Genomic DNA, 18,790 nt, shown 5'->3' with positions numbered 1-18,790 from the left:
ATAACGTTCTTCACCCGCCGGCCTTGGCTAAATAGGTCATATTTATACTGGGAATCCACATCGTCTACGTTATGCTGCAGACTCAACCCTAACGACCATGGCTCCAGCGTCCAACACCGACAAGAAGACCCAAGATGTGGCGGCGGCGTTCCTCTCTACTCTTCCTCCCTCGATCACCACTTCCATTTCACAGCAAGAGTCTCGGCGCCTTCTTTGGAAGATTGACCTGATCCTGATTCCACTTATCAGTCTTACCGTGATTCTCGCCGCTGTCGACAAAGTCATCATCTCCAACGCCTCAATCTACGGCATGTCGACCGACACCCATCTTACTGGCAATCAATATTCCTGGGTCGGATCAATTTTCTACTTTGGCTACTTACTCTTTGAGTACCCCGCCGCTCTACTCATGCAGCGTCTCCCTGTCGCAAAGTTACTCGCCGGAACAGTCTTTGCCTGGGCGGTACTTATGCTCTGCACAGCAGCGACACAAAACTTCGCAGGTCTCGCAACAGTGCGCTTCCTCATGGGAATGGCAGAAGCACCGGCATTCCCAATCGCGTCTATTCTGACCGTCATGTGGTGGAAGACCAGCGAGCAACCACTCCGCCTAGCCTTCTGGTTCAACCAGCTCTCATCCGTCTTCGCAGGGATAATCAGCTACGGGATCGGCCAAACCGGAACAACGACCATCGGAAACCCCTGGCGCCTCCTATTCCTCGTCCTGGGCGCCGTCTCGGTAATCTGGGCCGTCATCGTCTACATTTTCCTCCCCGACTCCCCAATAAGCGCGTGGTGGCTCAGCGACCGCGAGAAATTCGTCGCCCTCCAGCGCGTCAAAGACAACAACACAGGCATGGAAGACAAAACGATAAAATGGCACCAGGTGCGCGAGGCCCTGGTCGATCCCAAAACCTGGCTCCTCGCCCTCTTCGCCGTCGCCCAGAACATCCCGAACGGCGGCCTCGTCACCTTCTCCGCCATCATCGTCAACGGCCTAGGCTACTCAAGCCTCATCACCACAATCCTGGGTATCCCCACCGGCGTCCTCGCAACAGTCTGGCAGATCCTCTTGGGTTTACTTATCTCGTACCTCCCCAAAAAGTGGAACGCCCGCTGCGCCATCATCGCCCTCGCAGACCTAATCCCCCTCGTCTGCGCAATCCTAATGTGGAAACTCCCCCGAGACAACAAGAACGGCCTCCTAGCCGCCTACTACGTCTTCTACACGTACTGGGCGCCCTACGTCCTCTGCACCAGTCTCCCCATGGCAAATACAAGCGGGCACTCGAAGAAATTGGCGACCAATGCGATCTTCTTCCTCGCGTATTGCGTCGGCAATATCATTGGGCCGCAGGCGTTTCGGGATAGTGATGCGCCGGGCTATGGGAGGGGGTATACTGGGTTGCTGGCTTGTCTTGTTGTTTCGATTTGCGCGATTGGCGCGTATGGAGGGTATTGTTGGTGGGAGAATAAGAGGAGGGATGAGGTTGAGGCGGAGGCGGGAATGCGCGGGCAGAGTGGTGAGGATGAGGGGGGAGAGGAGTTTTCGGATTTGACGGATTGGGAGAAGGGGAAGTTTCGGTATACGTATTAGAGATGAGGTGCTGAGTATGTAGGCTGTCATTTTGGTTATACTTGCGTTTGCTAGAAGGGACTAGAACTGCTGCAGTCATATATCCAACTGCTCTCTTTGTGAACTGTTTCTCACTTTTTACCCTCCAGTCAGTGCATAAAGATACCCCAACTGGTATGCAAAATAGGCCCCGGCCTGGTGTTTTGTTTTCCCCTTTTGTTTCCCTCATCTAGAAGGTACCATGCCATCGTTTGCGTGGTCTATCTCTTCTCTGAGGTCAACATCCCGTTCCTTCCTTCTACGACAACACAGCGTCACCTCACCTCCATCGTCTTTCCTTACTCTACGCTTCTTACTCTACTCTTCTGCATCTTCTCTTCTCTTTATAGCGAACAGTATTATCAGAAAACTGTACCTATTACTTCATCTTTCTGTCTTACTTCAGACACTCATCAACTCCGCGCGCACTATATTCTCACTATAGCCTCCCTTCGAGCAGCCTCGCCATCAGTTCGCTGATCTTTGAGTGAGTTGTTCCCTCAGTGCACTCTCTTTTCTAGTCACATTTTCTCCTGCTTGGGTTCGCCGACTTCGCTAGGGATCTCCAGACTCCATACTTTTTTCAAAGTGCAATTGCTGATGGGAATGTGCATCTAGAAAACCCCCGCATTTATCACGGAACCCACTACCACGATGCCCTTTGAAATCTATGACTTGCCGTATGACCGGGACTGGATCGACAACCTCATCGCACACAAAGCAGATTACCTAGCAGGCGCCCTCGGTTTTAAGCGCACGTCCAAACTATGGAGGTTGCGCTTCAAAGATCGTTCAACCGAGCCCGTTATCCAGAGATGGTTGGATAACATTGAAAAGCTAGAAGGCGAAATTGAAGAATCTACTGGCAGCCCGAGACCCTTCACCATTGACTCCGTTGACTTGAAGTTCACGATGGAACTGGGATTTGACCCAAACGTTCAGCATCTGATTAAAGCATCGATGCGGCCAACCCTGGACTGCGAGGGCGTTACGGAAGAGAACTTCTATGTCATCGCCCTGCTTTGGCATACGCGACTCCTAATGCTTTCGAAGCCCTCTCTGTTCCTTGAATGGAAGTTGCAAGGCCGCCAATCGTTGAAACCTCGTGTCCTGTTTGGACTTGAACTTTTGTTGTTTTTCTATGACAAACGAGAGTTGAAACGAGGAGAACGGGATATCGATGCGGTACGGCCGGTTATCCACGACTTGCCTGTCACGGGAATTACCGACGACGTTGCTGAAACATGGACGGATCTTGACATTCTAGACGAAACCTTAGACTCTAGAGCACGAATGTTGAGACAGGTTTCGAACGCGAACATAAAAGCTATGAGAAGTAGACTTCTGAGCAATATAGTACGGCCGGCGATGTCCTCTGAGGAGCGCAAACAAATTGTGAAAGCTCTGCTCAAAGACCCCGAAGATCATCTGAAGAAGTATATCACTTACGAGCCTCGTGATAGATCTGTTCCAGACACGATAGTGGAGAGACGGATTGATATTGCTAAGGTAGCAGCAATGGACGCAGGGGCAGAGTCGCAAGTTGACCCCGATACGGAAAAGCTCAAAGGAGAACTTACCTACGATGGAAATTTGGATGTCGAAGAGCATCGGGAGAAAGTGAAGCGGGCATCAGCAGATGCCCCATCGCTGGAGGATGCTTGTAGGATGTTGGGCCTCAATTCCACACGGCCAGCCATCAGACCGGAAAACGGACCAGAGACAGTGTTGAAGGGCTGGCAGGTAAGGGCAATCGCCTGGATGTTGGCACAGGAAAAAGGAAATTTCAGGTCGGGTATACTCGCAGACGCTTGCGGTCTGGGAAAGACGCTGACGCTTCTCTCCTTTCTTTACATTTCTTCCAAAGGGCACTCTGCACCGCCGTACCGGCCAACGCTTATTGTGGTACCAGCCGGCTCCATTGAGACATGGTTCTCGGAGATCAGAGCGCGATTCAAACACGGCCTCAAGCTAAAAATATTCTATGACTCGAAAGGCAAAGCCCCACACGCCAAGAAATCTTTTACAGTTGACAATAACAAGTTTCGCGAATGGCTCACGGGATTGGATTCGAATGACGAAAAGACAGGTCGAACAATTGTGCTTACTTCATACTTAACGTGGGTTGAGAGATGTATAGAGAGTGTGGATGGCGAAGGGAAGACAGATGACAATGCCGACAAACCTGCAGAGGTAAGCTGAGCCACTACCCAACATATTGACACTGTAATGGACTAACCCAACTCAGGACATTAACAAGTCTGAAAAACAGAACAATGCTTGCGAACAACATGTTGCAGAGACAGAAGCTTCAGAGCCAAAGCTCAGGCACAAGTCGGGCTTAGAGCTGACTGGCCGGTTTGCGCGAGTTGTATGTGACAAGGGCCACATCATTAGGAATGTCAACACAAAGACGAATCGGTGCATCACCGGACTCAAGTGCCCCCATACATGGATCCTGACGCCGACACCTATGATCAACAAGCCGCTCGACCTGAGAGGTTTGCTGATGGCGATATATGATCCCTCTTGGGAAGATACTGATGCTTCCGGCACGGATACAAACCTCCTCGCTGAGTACGAAAAGGCAGATAAGACCAACTCGCTTCCTTTGAGACTGCTTTCACCCGTCAATCTTGATAAGCTGGATCAGGCTGGGCAATTAGATTCCAGAATCTGGTATGAAGTGATTCTACGGAACATTTGTCTTGCTCGGGATCATGAGGACCTGGTCGACCCGTCTACAGACCCTCAAACTAGGATTCGGGATGATATACCTAACATATCCATCTGGACCACAGAGCTCAGATACAGTGACAACTTACGGGAAGAACACGACACCGAGTACTTCAAATGCCAGAGTAAGAAAGGAGAGAACACGCAACGCGATCTGTGCCTCCTCGCGATCTGTCCTCGTCTCTACAAGTTCGTGAGAGAAAAGAAAACATCAGATAGCAAACTTGAAGATGAACTCGACCGACAAGACCTTGGCTTCTCCCTATTCTTCAAAACAACGCGCAAGGATCCTGTCTTACTGCCGGCTCTGCGCCCCGCTATGGCCTACTACATAGGAAGCGAGTCTCCAAAGTTGCGCTACATGCTTAGAATCTTCAAGCAAGAAGGCATGTTTAATGATTCGCGTCCTGTCGACCAAGCTGCGCCTCGATTTATTGTTTTCTGCAGGCGGAATATCGTGCTATGGTTCCTGCAATTATTCCTCGACTCCTTGTCCATCCCCTACCAAACCCTGAAAGCTAAGAATCGCACCTGCAAATACCATCCGTCGGTCGCCGCAGCCAACTTCAACAACCCATCATTTGATTGCCAAGTTCTCCTGACCACATTTTCCTGCGAGTGGGCCAACCTAAATCTGCATTCAGCCTGTTCCAGGGCCATCATCTTCGAGCCCGCTGCCAATTACAACTCGCTCATCCATGCGATTGGCCGCATCCATCGCCTGGGACAAACTGAAAAACAAAAAGTATGGATTCTTTTCATGAATCATACCAGCGACCGCTGGAACGAGTATAAATACCTTACACAAGCCTATTTCCAAATGCCGTTCCCGCGAGGGAACGGCGGGAGGAGCACTCAGACTGTACCTAGAAATAACCAAGTCAATGGGCAACCAACGACAAAGCCTCCAGGTGGTGCGAGACGCAACAGTACCAGTCTGACTCAGGAACAGCTTGAGGAAGCAAATGAATTTGTCATGGAGCAGCTTGGACAGACCTGTTCTCGCCTCACAATGGGCAACAACGAGGACTTGGGAAGATACGATGAAGATGGCGTTGACAATAAAACCGAAGATGTCAGTGAGGATGACAGTGAAGTCGACGATGACGATGACGATGATGACGATGAAGATGCCGACGGAACAAAGGTTAATGAAGAGAATAACAACCAGCATCGATCTCAACAGGCAAAAAAGCAGCAAAAGAGAAAGGTATGTACTTCTTGGGTTTCATGTGCATTGTCTTGGCTGGACGAAAAGCCGTGGCTAACATGTGTCACGACTTTAAGAGGGCGAGAACAGACTCGGGACCTAAGTCTAGCTTATTATCTTGACGTTCTATTATGCTCTCAGGATTTTCTTGGTGTTTTCATGCCCCAAATGTGGTCTCTTCGGAGGTATGGAGTGCATTACTGGAATTATTTGGTCGGGGTCTGCAGAAGTTAGGGCTATGAGTTAGGGTTACGTACCTATTAGTTAGGTTGGAGTCGGTTCGTCTTGGAGCACTAAAAAAACATGTCAGGGCAGATTGTTATGCTCGATTTAAAACCAAATACAAACATTTCCCGGCAAATGGTTTTGCTTAACCCCCGGGCTAACTTGGATTTGTTACTTTTTGGTCGACTAAAGTTCCAGGTGGTAGGTGGAAGACACCAAGCGCCTAAATAGAGATTACTCAAGGGAGCCAGAGTTAGCCCTCGACGCATACATAGTAGATGCAATCGCTTTAACCATCAATATTAATTGAATAATGAACAAAGAACTAACACCCTTAGGATATTCGACGGGTTTTCTAGTACGTACCTTGGTCACTTCTGTGCGTACTTTAGGAAATTCCAAGCCAAGCTGAGCCGTTAATAGGTACCGTAATGCGTAGCGCACCCGTCCAGCAATAAGTCCTGTTAGTGTCCAAGCTACTTACAGCGTACATAGTTTTTAGACGAACCAGCGAATAAGCACCAGCAGCTGGAACTATACCTTTTAGCAGATCCACATAAATGCGGTTGAGCTGAGATGAGCTGATCTGAGTCTTCAAATGAAGACCTCTACTATATTGGCTATACTCCCTACCTACCTGAATATAAAAGCAACTTCCTTCTCTCAATCCATCTACGTACCTTCCTTCCCATCCAATTCAACCCAAAATGCCACCCACCACCCCTCCTCCTACCCACACATCCTCATATCCGGCGGCGGCATAACCGACCTACCACTAGCCCAACCCTCCAAAAACACAATATAAGCTATACCCTGCTAGAAGCATAGCAGATTATTATTGCAAAAACCGGCGCAGGGATCTGCCTGCTACCGAATGGCCTACGGATCCTGGACCAGCTGGGCGTTTATGATGCGGTATGTGTGAAGGCGGGACATGGCGTGCTGGAGAGTCTCTGGGTGCGGGATGAGAGTGGGAGTGAATTGCATTTTTCGGGGGGGGTGGGAGAGTATCATGAGGACGAGGCACGTGCATACCTATCCGCATTCCTTTGCCAGAGGGTTCGCTTGGAGATATCCCTATTTGTATTTGTATGATGATGTTGGCGCAGGCAGATACAGCTACTGCGGCCTGTGGATCGATCGCCCCGCGCTCCTGGCGACGCTGTAGGACCGTATTAAGGATAAACCCCGCCTATTGACTGGCAAACGTGTTGCAGATATCGCGCACTTCGAAGACCGCGTGCAGGTTACCACGACCCACGGCGAGATCTTCGAGGGCGATATCCTGATTGGCGCGGACGGCGAGCACTCGCGGGTCCGGGGGGAGATGGTGCGGCTTGCGGGGGGGATGGGGNATGGGGGTGGCTGTGGGTGGGGGGTATGATGATGAGAAGGGTACCCTGCATTTTCTCATATACCTTTCAAGTGGCTGCGGGTGAAGAACTAACGTGGGCTGCAGAAGCATCTGCCACATATGCGTGCCTTTTCGATCTCTCAACCCTGCCACCAATAGCTTCACATCCAAACCCGCTTCCCCGCGGCTTTCTTGGCTGGAATCTCGGCAAGGGCTACTCGTATGTCCTGGGGACCGGGTCCGAGAACAGAGCTTACTGGCTTCGAAGCAAGAAGATGGAGAAGACGTATTACGGGTCTCAAATTCCGCGGATACCAAAGGAGGAGATGGAGAGGATTGTGGCCGGGCACTGGGACGACGCCATCACGCCAGAGCTCAAAATGGGCGATTTGTACGAGAGCAGAAGAGTGCTGGTTTGTACGCCGTTGAGAGAGATTGTGTATAAGAAGACGGGACTTGGGAGGATTGGTGTGCTGGGTGATGCGGGGCATAGGATAAGACTTTCGTCCTTCAAGTTCTGAAATAAAGATGAAGGTGAAAGGAGAGGACACTGCTGATACGGCCGTAGATGCTCCCCATAATCGCCCAAGGCGGGAACCAAGCAACCAAAAGCATGGCCGCATTCACAAATGCCCTGATGGCTGCTCTCACATCCAAAGGTGAACTGGGCCTGTCTCTCTCAGCCTCGGAAATCGAGTTCATATTCAACACAGCTCGGAAGACTCGCGAAGCCAGGCTTGCAAAGATAGTGGGGATAGGAAAGACGAGGCAGCAGATGGACACGTTCGCGACGCCGGAGCTGGAATTGCTCATGCGGGAGAGGTTTCCGGGGATGATGCCCGGGATCATTGTGCAGCGGTGGGATGATACGTTTCCGCGGGTGTTGAGTTGGAGGGGACCGAGGGCTTGAAGGACGTGTTGGTTCCAAAGAAGGTGGTTCTTGATGACCAGGATAGAAGGCTCTGAGCAACTGCAAACATGCAGGTAGCAGACAATGCAGCATAGCTCATTTTTCAAGATTCTCCATCCTGGTCTTTCCCACGATCTTCCTATCCACGACAGTCACCAAAACAACCCCCAAATGGGGATCCTCAGCCTCCAACCGCACAGCCCCATCTGTCCCCTCAATCGGCTCCCCAATCCTATCAATGATCATCCTAACCAAATCATCCTCCTTTCCATCCTCAATAAACCGAACATCCGGCCTCCAATCGCGGTATGCGTAGTCCTCAGCCATAGCGTCCACCTGCCGCGCCCACCCAGCGCGATACCTCGCCAACGCGTACAGCATCCCCCACTGTTCTCGATTGGGCTGTGTGGCGGGTGTAAACTTGGTGTGATAGATTGACGTCCAGTCCCATTCCTGCGGCTGGCTTATGTAGGACCCATCCATATCTTCATGGCTTGCTGAGTTCATCTCGCATTTTCGACAGGAGCCTGCATTCCGGAGATAGCGTATTACGTCTGGGAAGGCGTAGTATGCTTCTGCTGCCCGAGCTGGTGGACCCTGGTCGTCATGGAATACAAGGTTCGCCTTTGTAGCCGCTGCCCGTGTGTTGGGTTTGTATGCTGAGAGGAGCTCAATGTGCCTGCGCCGGCTGGTTTCCGCCGAGGAGAGGGCCTGATCGAGTGCAGTCCAGTTTCTCACCGGGTGCAGTTCGTTGATGCGCTCGTGAAGTCCGAGGGATAGCAGGAGGGTCGTGGATTTGAGCTTTCCGCGGGAGACGGCGGCGAAGAGAGTTTGGAGGGCGCCTGGGTTGGGAAGGAAGTGCTGCTGGTAGGTTTCGTGGATGCCGGCTTTGCCTCCGGTGGTATCAGTCTTCGAGGTAGTGGTGTTTATGCGTTGAAGAAATGTAATGATGAGGTTGTGCGTGGCCTCGTCAGAGAGAAGTTTGTTCTCGGCAATCCAGTACAAGATGTCTTCGCCCGAATTGGTAAGGAGATGTGGCGAAGCCCCCTTTTCTAGCAAGAAGAGGCCGCGCTGGGCCGGGTGGCCGAAAGAAATCGAATCTTGGGAGAGAGAAGGGCTACTTGGAGGTATCAAGGCGAGCGAGAGCGCGGTGTGCCCTTGGCGGTTCTGGGCATCGATGTCAGCAGGAGGGTCATGCGCGAGAAGAGCCTCGCAGGCCTTTTCAAATTCGTCTTCTGGTTAATGCACCTTTATAACTCTTAGTAATCTAGGGGTACCTTTAAATAAGGGCTCTAGATGCTTTAAAACTATTATAAATATATATTTTTATTATTTTAATTTTATTTTTAACTTTTTTTTCCCTTTTTTACCACTCCCCACGGTATAATAGCTAAAATTAAGGCATGTATTTTTAATTAATTTATAGGTATTAATTTAGCTAACTTCACGCGGCTATAAAACCTCTTATTTTTTTTAACCTTTATATTATAAAAAAATAAAAAGAAAAAGGGCCTTAGCAAGCCTATTTTTTTTTTATTATTAAAAATAGTAACATGCTAACTTTTTAGCCTAGCCTAGCTATAAAAGCCTTTTATAATTAGTTTAATAAGTAAAAGTACTAGGTATAAATTAAATATAAAGTTTTTATAAGCTTTATAATTATTATTAATAGCTTTATAGCTAGGTAAAAAACTTAAAATTAAAAAGTTTTTACTTATAATATTTATAATAAGTTTATATACTTTATTTTTTTAAAGGGCTATATTAATATTAATAATATTAATTATATCCCCTTACATGTATGTAATTAGCCTGCTATTATAATAACCTTTAATAAAATTATTATTTAAAAAAAATAAGTTTAATTTTTAAAAATTTAGGGGCTTAACCTACCCCTTTTAAAGTAAATTTATTTACCTTAATTAATATTACCTTAAATAAAGCGCCCCTTTTAGGTACTTTAATAGCTTAATTAGCGTGTAGTAGCTTTATTATAGCCTTAATAATATAAAATAATTATAGGGTGCTAATTACCCTTTTTAGTAATAAGTTAATAACATACCTAAAGGTATATATTATTTAATAAGCCTTTATTAAGTGCGTGCTAGGCTTAACTATAATTATAGCTATTTTTAAAATTAATACTACCTACACGGGCTAGGTTATTATTTTTAATAATTTTTTTATTAAAAACCTTTTAATAATTAATAAAATAATTAGTGTAATTTACTATACCCTAGGCACTATTAATATATATATTTTTTAAAAGTAATATAACTATATAGTATAAAAAGTGCCTAGCACTATTCTAATATATAATAATAATAAAATAAATATTATAAAGCTAATTTAAAATAAAGTTATAACTTAAACTAAACTAAAGCTAGTTAAGCTTACTTTTTTAAAATATAGGCCTAACCTTAATACTAGGTATACTACCTAGGTAATATTTTTTTTAAAGCAGCCCAGGGCCTTTACTTTATTTAATTAAAGTAAGTATTATTAACTTATTAAAAAATACTAGCTAGTCTCCTAGTATAACCCTAGTTACTAAAAATATTACTACCTAGTATAATATAACTATATAATATATTATATATAATATAATATAATAACCACGAACCACCTAGGTTTTATTAACCTAAATTATAAAAATTTTATATACTATATAAACTACCTAGGCCCCTAGCTAGTAAAATATAATAATTACCTAGCAGCCCCTAGGCATAAAAATAAAAAATTAATATATTTATTTAAAAAAAAACTTAATAACATGCGCTATTATAATACTTATTAATATTAAAACATACATGCCTAGGCTAATATTAATACCTAGCTTTAAGTTAAAATTAAGTAGTCCCTGCCCTAGAAAAATTCTTAAAAGCATGCTATAAAAAAACTAAAGGTAAATAAATAAGGTTTTATAATAATTATTAATTACTATACCCCGTGGTTTAATACCTTTACTAATAATTAAAACCTTAAATAACTTTTTATTAAATTAATTTTACTTACCCTAGCTAGCACGGGCATGCCTTTTTTATTTTAAATAATAAAGGTTAATATTAAATTCTTTTTTAAGCTTTAATAATAAAGTACTAAAGAAGGAACTATAATAATTATTATTAAAATAATACCTAGTAATAATAGGATTTTATTATTTATTAGGTTAATATAAGCAGGTTTATACCTAGTTATATTATAATTTTATAACTAACTTATAAGTAAGATTATAATATTACCTATATTTAAAAGCCCTGGACCACCGCAGGCATAAAAACCTAAAATTATTTAATATATAAATATTATATACTAGTAAATACCTAAAATAACTATAAAAACTAGCTAAAAAAACACCCTAAAATACTTACTTATATTTATAAAAGGGGAGTATTACATACTAAATAATATTACCTAGTATAAAGCCAGGACATGCTTTAGCTTATAATAAATAATATTAAGGTTTTAAATATATATTAGGAACTAATTACTTATAAAATAATTAATTACCTAGTTATACTAATCCTTACCTTAAATTATATAATTAAGGGGGATTTTAACACTACCTATAATATTTTTAAGCCTAAAGTAAATAACCTATATTATGGTAATAAGATTACTAGATAGGCTAGTAATAATAATATTAATTATATTAAAAAGCTAGGCATGGCTATATATAAAGCTAGTTATATTTTTAACTTAATTTTTTTAAATATTTTTTTTACCTATATATTAGTAATACCTAAGCTTTATAATAATTTTAATTACTAAACCCTAGTTATTATAGTGCTAGGGCGCGGGAAAAAAATACTAAAATAATATTATTATAATATACTAAACTATAAGCTAAAATACCTAGCCAGGCTTATTAAAAATAAAATAACTTTTTTACCCTAATTAGGGAAGCTTAAGGGTATAAAAGTATTAAATTAATATGCTAAGTTTCTTGGTAATACTATTATAAAAGTTATATAAGCTATAAATAAATACCCTAACTTAAAAAGCTATAATGCTCCCTAGTAATTAAATAAGTGTGTAAAAAATCACCATGCCTAGGTGGTAAACCCCACCCTAAAGTAAAAAAAATAATTTTTAGCCATGGTTTATAAGACTAAGCACGCGTATTAAATTAAAATAATTAATAATATTAAAAATAACTAAAAGTTATATTAAATAATAGTCTAGTATAAGTTAAAGCCTAGGCTTAAAGCTCCCCTATTACTAGCTAATAATAGGGTAATTAAAAACATGTAAAAAAAAACTAATATTTTATAAAAGATAGTACTAAAGTGGTTTAATATAAATAATAACCTAAACTTTAATCCCCTAGTACTAAAATACTAGTAAAAAAATAAATACTTATACTAGCTAAAAAAAATCTTACTAAAAAAGGTTAAAAAAAATATTATTAGTATAAGTAGCACCTTTTTTAATATAAACTAAGTAATTATTTATATTTTAAAGGCTTATTAAAAGCATGTTAAGTAAGCTATTTATAGGTTATATAATTAATATTTATAATTAAAATACTTTTTTTTACTATAAAAGCTCGCGAAGATAGTAATACTTTTAAAAAGTAATAAAAAAAATAAGTTTTTACCCTAATCCTGGCGCCCTATAGCACTACTTTTAATATTAAAAAAAAAACTTAAATAAATTATAATATATTATATTATTTTATTATACTAGTATAAGATATACTAAGCTTATAATAATATAATACTTTACCTAAGTACTTAGCTATAAACTTAATAGCCTTTTTTACTTATAATATTAAAATAGTATTTTTATAAAATTAAAAGGTTACCATGGTTATTATAAATATTTTAGGTGCTTTTAATATTATTTTATTATAATACTTACTTTAGTAAATAATTAAATAAGGCTGGCCTTACGCGCTTTTAGCCTTAATTATAAGTTTTTTTAATAAATAAAGTGTAAAAATATGCCTAAAATTTATTATAATAATAATATACCTAGTATACTATGGCATGCTATAAGGCTTACTTTTATTTTTAGTATTATTTTTATTATACATGGTAAAACTACTGCTAGCAAACCTAATTTTATACTTTAGTTATATAAATAACTTTTACCTTAGCTATATAAGTAACTTTTTTTATATAAATTATAAACTTTTAGTAAAGAATATTTAGGGCATGCTAGCCTAAAAAAAGTAAAATAAGGTAGCTTTTATACTTAAAAAGCTAAAAATACTATATATTACCTAAAAATAATATAATAAGTTACTCTTACTAGTAATTAATAATTAACTAATAATTACCCTAGTTATTATAGCGCTAGGCTAAAAGCAGCCTATATTATATTAGCTAAATATTTTTTTTAATAAATAGCTTTTTTAATATTAATATATTACTAAGCAGGTAGCTAAAGCCTATATAATAGCTTAATATATTTATAACCTAGTATATATAGTATATAGCCTGCCTATAAATTTTTTTTATAAAATAATTATTACTTATATTATTTTTAGCCTTTTATATAATATAAAGGCATGATATAATAATAAAACTAAGCCTAAAAAACACGTGTAAGACCTGGAGGTTAATACTTAACTAGGCTAGTATATTAAGATAGTTAAAAAAATTCTTGTTTTAGCCGCCCGTAATATACTTTTAGTTTTTTAAATAATATTTATAGTTACCCTTTTTAAAAATACTAAACTTTCCTTTATTATAATAGCACTAAAAAAAGTATAACTATAATTTATTTTAAAACTTTAGCTAGTAAATTACTAAAACCTATTAATAATATAAGTAATATTACTAAAAATCTTACATGGTTAGGGCGCTAGCTTATGCTAAAAACCTAAAATAAAAGTATAAATAATAAAAGTGCTTTTTTTAAAAACCCCCAGGCTAGTTCTAGCGTACCCTTACTACTTTTAAAAATACCTAAAAAATTTTACTAGTAATAAAGCTAAAAAGCTAGTTATAAAAAAATTTAAATAATAATAATAAGTGCTATTAATAATAAAGGTAATAATTTTTAGTAATAATTTTAAGTAAATATACCAAGGGGTTTATTATATAGGCTATAGCTTTATAATATATTATAAATAATACTTTTAAGCATAGGAACTATTAATAATTAATACTTAATTTTATATATATAATATAAAGGCTATTAAAGCGCTTTAAAAATTAAAAATAATAATTAAGAAACTTTTTAAAGCTTTTATTTACTAGCTTTATATAAATAATATTTTAGTAATTTAGTACGCGTGTAAATAATTTTTATTATTTTTTAACTAGGTATTTTAGGTGCTATACTAGCTTATAAATTAATATATAGTCTACTTATGGTGGTTTCCTGGCCATATAAATATTAAAGGTAATAAGCTAGTTAATAAGCTAGTTAATAAGGTGGCCTTTATAAATATATAGTTTTTAAATATTAATTTTTTTAAGGCGTAACCCACCGCGAGTAAAATATATAGCCTATATAAATAAATATACCAGGCTGCTTAAGCTAAGTAATAAAAAAGTACCTTTATAAAGTTATTAGCTTAATATAAGTAATAGCTTATTATAAAGTTAAAGTAGTACTAGGTTAAATTATAACCTAAGCTTATATTAAAATACCTAATTTTATATTACTAGCTAGTATTAAAATTATTATATAGTAATTTTAAATAATACTATAAGTACTTTTAATATAATAATATAAAGCTTACTTACTCCTGCAGGATAAGTAAAAGCCCTAAATATTTAATTTTTTATTAATATACTAAATAATAATTCTCACGGTGGCCCTAGCATTTAATAATACCTTTAATAAATAAGGCTAAAGCCTTAAAGTACCTCCGCGGGCTAAAGCCTAAAAACTTTATATTTTTACTTAAAATTATAAATTTTTATTAGTTTATTTACCCCCGCTAGGAATCTTAACCCCTAGCCCTTTAAAAATACCTAGGCTAGGCACCTAGTAATTTTTTAATTTTTTTTTTTTTTTATTTTATTATATTTTTTTTTTTATTTTAAATACCCTTTTTTTATATAACTAGCTTTAAATATATATATTTTTTTTATAAAAGGGGCAGGCCCCTGCATCCTATAGTATTTAAATTATTAAATATATAATAAATAATACCTGCTAATAGCTATATATAAAAATAGTAAGTAAAAAATAGGTATATTACCTATAAGCTTTAGTAAGAGTTGCCCTTTGGGATAAAAAGCCTTTTTATATATAAACTTATTTAAATAAGCTACTTGCCTTGCGGCGGCACGCCCCCATACCTTAAGGGAGGTCTGGAACGTTAGGCGTACGCCTAGCGATCCCCGGGGCGTTAAATATCACTACTACTACTACTACTACTTCTGGTTGATGGCCATGGGATAAGGAGTGAAGCGGTGTTTTATGGCCGAGGTCATAGCTCAGGCGCACGTCAAGGCTGGACATGGCCGTGGAAATGCGCTTGAAGGTGGGAATGTATGAGCATGGATAGTTCAGGCGATCTCCCCAAGTCTCAGCCCAGGAGTGGAGTACTATACTTGCTGGTTAGCTAGAATCAAAGACTAGGATGTAAACCTACCAGACGTTCCATTTGAAAGAGTTGCTCTCTCGATGTCTGCCCCAGCATCTAGAAGAGCGATGATCACAGTCCCATCCCAGGCCCTCGGGTCGGCAGCAGTTGCAATTGGTGTCAGGCCGTTATACACCTTGCTTTTGGCGTTGATGTCTGTCCCCGCGTCGACAAGCAACTGGACCAGCTTGCTTACCCGATGCATGTATGTCTCCCAACGGCCATGTCTGATCCACGCGTGCCAGGGACGAGGCAAGAACCCGTGCAGAGTAGGTGACTCTTCGGTCATGCTATGCAGAACGTTCCTCGCCTTGGAGTCAACCAGTCTAGGGTCAGCCCCATGCTTGACCAGGCACTCGACTACTTCCAAGTCTCCAAGCCAGGTGGCCGAGGCGAGCGGTCTTGACCCGCTGTCAGAGTCGTGGTATGTAGCGTCCACTTGGGCACCCTGATTAATGAGTGTCTCCATTGCAAGGATATTGCGAAAGCAGGCGGCCCAGTGTAGCGGTGTCCCGTATGGAAGCTCAAATGGACTGTCTAGTATTAGGACGGCAAAGCACATATGTTGCGAGCACTTACTAATGAAAGATGTCCAGTCTCTGGGGAAACCCATCCGCATTCTCACCCACTACAGGCTCAATGACAGAGTCGACATTCGCCCCTGCTGCAATTAGTTGTGCGGCGATTGAAGGGATCGAGATTTCCGGCAGCATAAAAAGCCAATGAAGCGCAGAAACTTTTGCCTGGCGCGTAGTCCGGGATGCATCCGCACTCCACTGGATCAGAAGCTGAATCACTTCCGCATGACCAGCTTGAGCTGCTTTGTACAGCGGAGTTTCTCCGTCATCGTTTTCAATGTCGACAGATACTTTTGCAGACTGGAGTAGGACTCGAACTGTTTCTGCTCGGCCTAGCGCAGCGGCAGCGTGTAGAATGGTGTTTCCCTTCTGATCCACGACCAATCCATGCCTGTCTATCCAGAGCAGTGCTCCTTCGGCACTTCGAGCAGCTTCAGTGACCGTTGTCTTTTTGAGAAACGGATCCGTGCAGAAACCCCCATTGTCGCGAAACTTCCTCAGAGCCTGTTCCTTTCTGTCTGCAGTGAGAGCGGATGGCCGGGCGAAGAGATACCCTTGTGACACCGCTTGGTACACCCATTCCTCGAGTACCTCCAAGTCATACTCCAAGGGATGTAGACGAGCGGACATGATCTGCTCATAGACAGCCCGTGCTGGGGAGTAACCTTTTTTGGCGGCGTCGATCAAGTACGCTTCAAAGCGGCCAGGCACATGCGGCACGTAGCCTGTAACCGCCTGGGCCATTCCAAAGAGCACGCTGCCTGGAAAACCGTCCTTTGCTTTGTCGTACTGCTTGATCAGGTCCTTGATTATATAGTTCTTGCTCCTCTGCCAGAAAAGTGGCCCCCTGTTGTAGACTGGGTTGATCATGCCAATGTCATTCAGCGTCTTTCCAGTGTCCACCTGGGAAAGCGACAACCACGACGTATATGCCGGAGCGTCTGTCTTCAGGAGTTCGGCCGATGGGAGTGGGCGTTGTCTTGGGTCCTCGGCTAGAAGCCTCTGGATAATCCCGCGCAGCTTCATGCGCATGGCAAATGGAAGGTCTTGCGAGAGCAGTTGCGACATCGTCTCGGCAGGATGATCGGCAAGTGGCTGGCCATGGTTTGCGAAAATGGAAACGACAGTCAGACCGAAGCTATAGGCATCGAAGCGAAACATCAAATCGGGCTGGAAAGGGCAGAAGCGCGCCAGGGTTTCATTGACCACCTCGGGAGCCAGCCAGCCCAGCGTTCCTCGGTAATCGCTGACAGCCAGCGGGCTATCTGGTGTCTCCAAGTCGATACAGACCCCAAAGTCGCTCAGTTTTGCCCGGAAGGGAACATTGTCGTCCTGCGTGCAGAACACGAGGACATTATCTGGCTTCAGGTCTCCATGCACTATTCGCAGCTGGTGCAAGGCTTCGATGCCATTCGCGATGTCCAGGCTGAGCTGGTACTTTACGTCGACCGAGCAATCGTATTCGCTGTCCACTGCGAGAAATCTTGACAGAGGCATCAATGCCGCTTCCACGTAGAGAACGGGCACAGGCATATCGGCGTACGGATAGTCGTACCCCCAGGCAACCAGCCGAACCAGGTTCGGGTGAGATCGCAGCGAGGGGTTAGTGAGCGCCATGACCTCGAGGCCAAGGGTGCGCAGATGGAGCCGGTATTCTTGGCTGGTCGCAAAGAGGCCGTCTCCGTTTCGCACAAAGTCCACGTTGACTCGCTTGATGACGAGGGGATGGGCCTTGAAATCGGCATAGTAGGGCCGCTCCTTGAAGACGGTAAACTGTGCGCCTTCTCCGATTTTGACTGCGCGCTCGGCCAGGTTCCTTGACTTTGTTTCCCATGGCCCCTCGATGCCTGTCTGGGCTAGGATGGCGGTGAACTGCGAGACGGAAGTGAAGAGAGATGGGTTGCCGTTGCGAGTGGCGGTGATGGACAGTTCGAGGAAGTTGGTGGACAGGTTTCGAGTCAAGTCCAGGGCGTCATCGTCAAGCTGGAACTCGACGTCGGAATCGTCGTCAAATAGGGAAGGCGCCATTGTTGGCAGGAGTAGACTCGAGGACTCAACGTGGAGCTGTGATAGTGTCAGTTAGGGAGTATCGGGTATTTGAAGATGAGAGGTTGGGCTGATGTTGAGTATTTGAAGATGAGAGGTTGGGCTGATGTTGAGTATTTGAAGATGAGAGACATTCCCTGTCGATGGTGGTGAGGATCAGGTGCCAGTCATGCTGGAAGTGGGTGCCTGAGGCCACCGGCGGCCTTAGGGCTCCGGTAAAAAAAGGTTTTTTTAGCCTAAATAACCACCTGTAAAACTCTTTATTTATCCCTAAAATATTTAGCTTAATATATTATATAATATAAAAAACTTTTACTTATTATAACTAGTTATTTTTTTTAGTAGGTTATAAGCCTGGGTTTACTTAACTTATATACCTAACTAAAAGTTTTTTTTTTTTTTTTAAGTTAACCTATACTAACTAAATACATGGTATTTTTTTATTTTATTATCTAGCTTTATTATTTTTAACTTTATTAATTATTATAATAATTAAAAAGCCTTATATTTAAGGTAAAGGCCTTATTACTAGGTATAAATATTATAGCTTTATCTTATTTTATATTA

The 18,790-nt window shown here is 41.7% G+C and overlaps 4 protein-coding genes across 4 annotated transcripts; 2 read left to right on the top strand and 2 right to left on the bottom strand.

Annotated features, from left to right (window-relative positions):
• Nucleotides 1-97: 97 nt before the first annotated feature.
• DSM5745_01707 (putative Allantoate permease) lies at nucleotides 98-1,597 on the top strand (the record flags this gene model as incomplete). Its single annotated transcript, XM_026743723.1, has 1 exon — nucleotides 98-1,597. One exon carries the CDS (start codon nucleotides 98-100, stop codon nucleotides 1,595-1,597), a length of 1,500 nt encoding a protein of 499 aa, XP_026606886.1.
• Nucleotides 1,598-2,269: 672 nt separating this feature from the next.
• Nucleotides 2,270-5,808, top strand: DSM5745_01706 (uncharacterized protein; the record flags this gene model as incomplete). The annotated part of the gene is made up of 3 exons (XM_026743722.1): nucleotides 2,270-3,808; nucleotides 3,864-5,561; nucleotides 5,671-5,808. The coding sequence occupies 3 exons, from the start codon at nucleotides 2,270-2,272 to the stop codon at nucleotides 5,806-5,808; spliced, it is 3,375 nt and encodes a 1,124-aa protein (XP_026606885.1).
• Nucleotides 5,809-8,146: 2,338 nt separating this feature from the next.
• On the bottom strand, nucleotides 8,147-11,083 carry DSM5745_01705 (uncharacterized protein; the record flags this gene model as incomplete). Its single annotated transcript, XM_026743721.1, has 2 exons — nucleotides 8,147-9,217; nucleotides 11,066-11,083. 2 exons carry the CDS (start codon nucleotides 11,081-11,083, stop codon nucleotides 8,147-8,149), a joined length of 1,089 nt encoding a protein of 362 aa, XP_026606884.1.
• A 4,230-nt stretch (nucleotides 11,084-15,313) lies between these two features.
• DSM5745_01704 (ankyrin repeat and protein kinase domain-containing protein) lies at nucleotides 15,314-18,205 on the bottom strand (the record flags this gene model as incomplete). Its single annotated transcript, XM_026743720.1, has 3 exons — nucleotides 15,314-15,561; nucleotides 15,609-16,132; nucleotides 16,179-18,205. The coding sequence occupies 3 exons, from the start codon at nucleotides 18,203-18,205 to the stop codon at nucleotides 15,314-15,316; spliced, it is 2,799 nt and encodes a 932-aa protein (XP_026606883.1).
• Between the last annotated feature and the right edge of the window lie 585 nt (nucleotides 18,206-18,790).

This window comes from Aspergillus mulundensis (assembly GCF_003369625.1).
Source record: "Aspergillus mulundensis strain DSM 5745 chromosome Unknown scaffold_1, whole genome shotgun sequence".
NCBI lineage: Eukaryota > Fungi > Ascomycota > Eurotiomycetes > Eurotiales > Aspergillaceae > Aspergillus > Aspergillus mulundensis.
The sequence above is the reverse complement of the archived record's forward strand: the minus strand, read 5'-3'. Positions and strand labels throughout refer to the sequence as shown.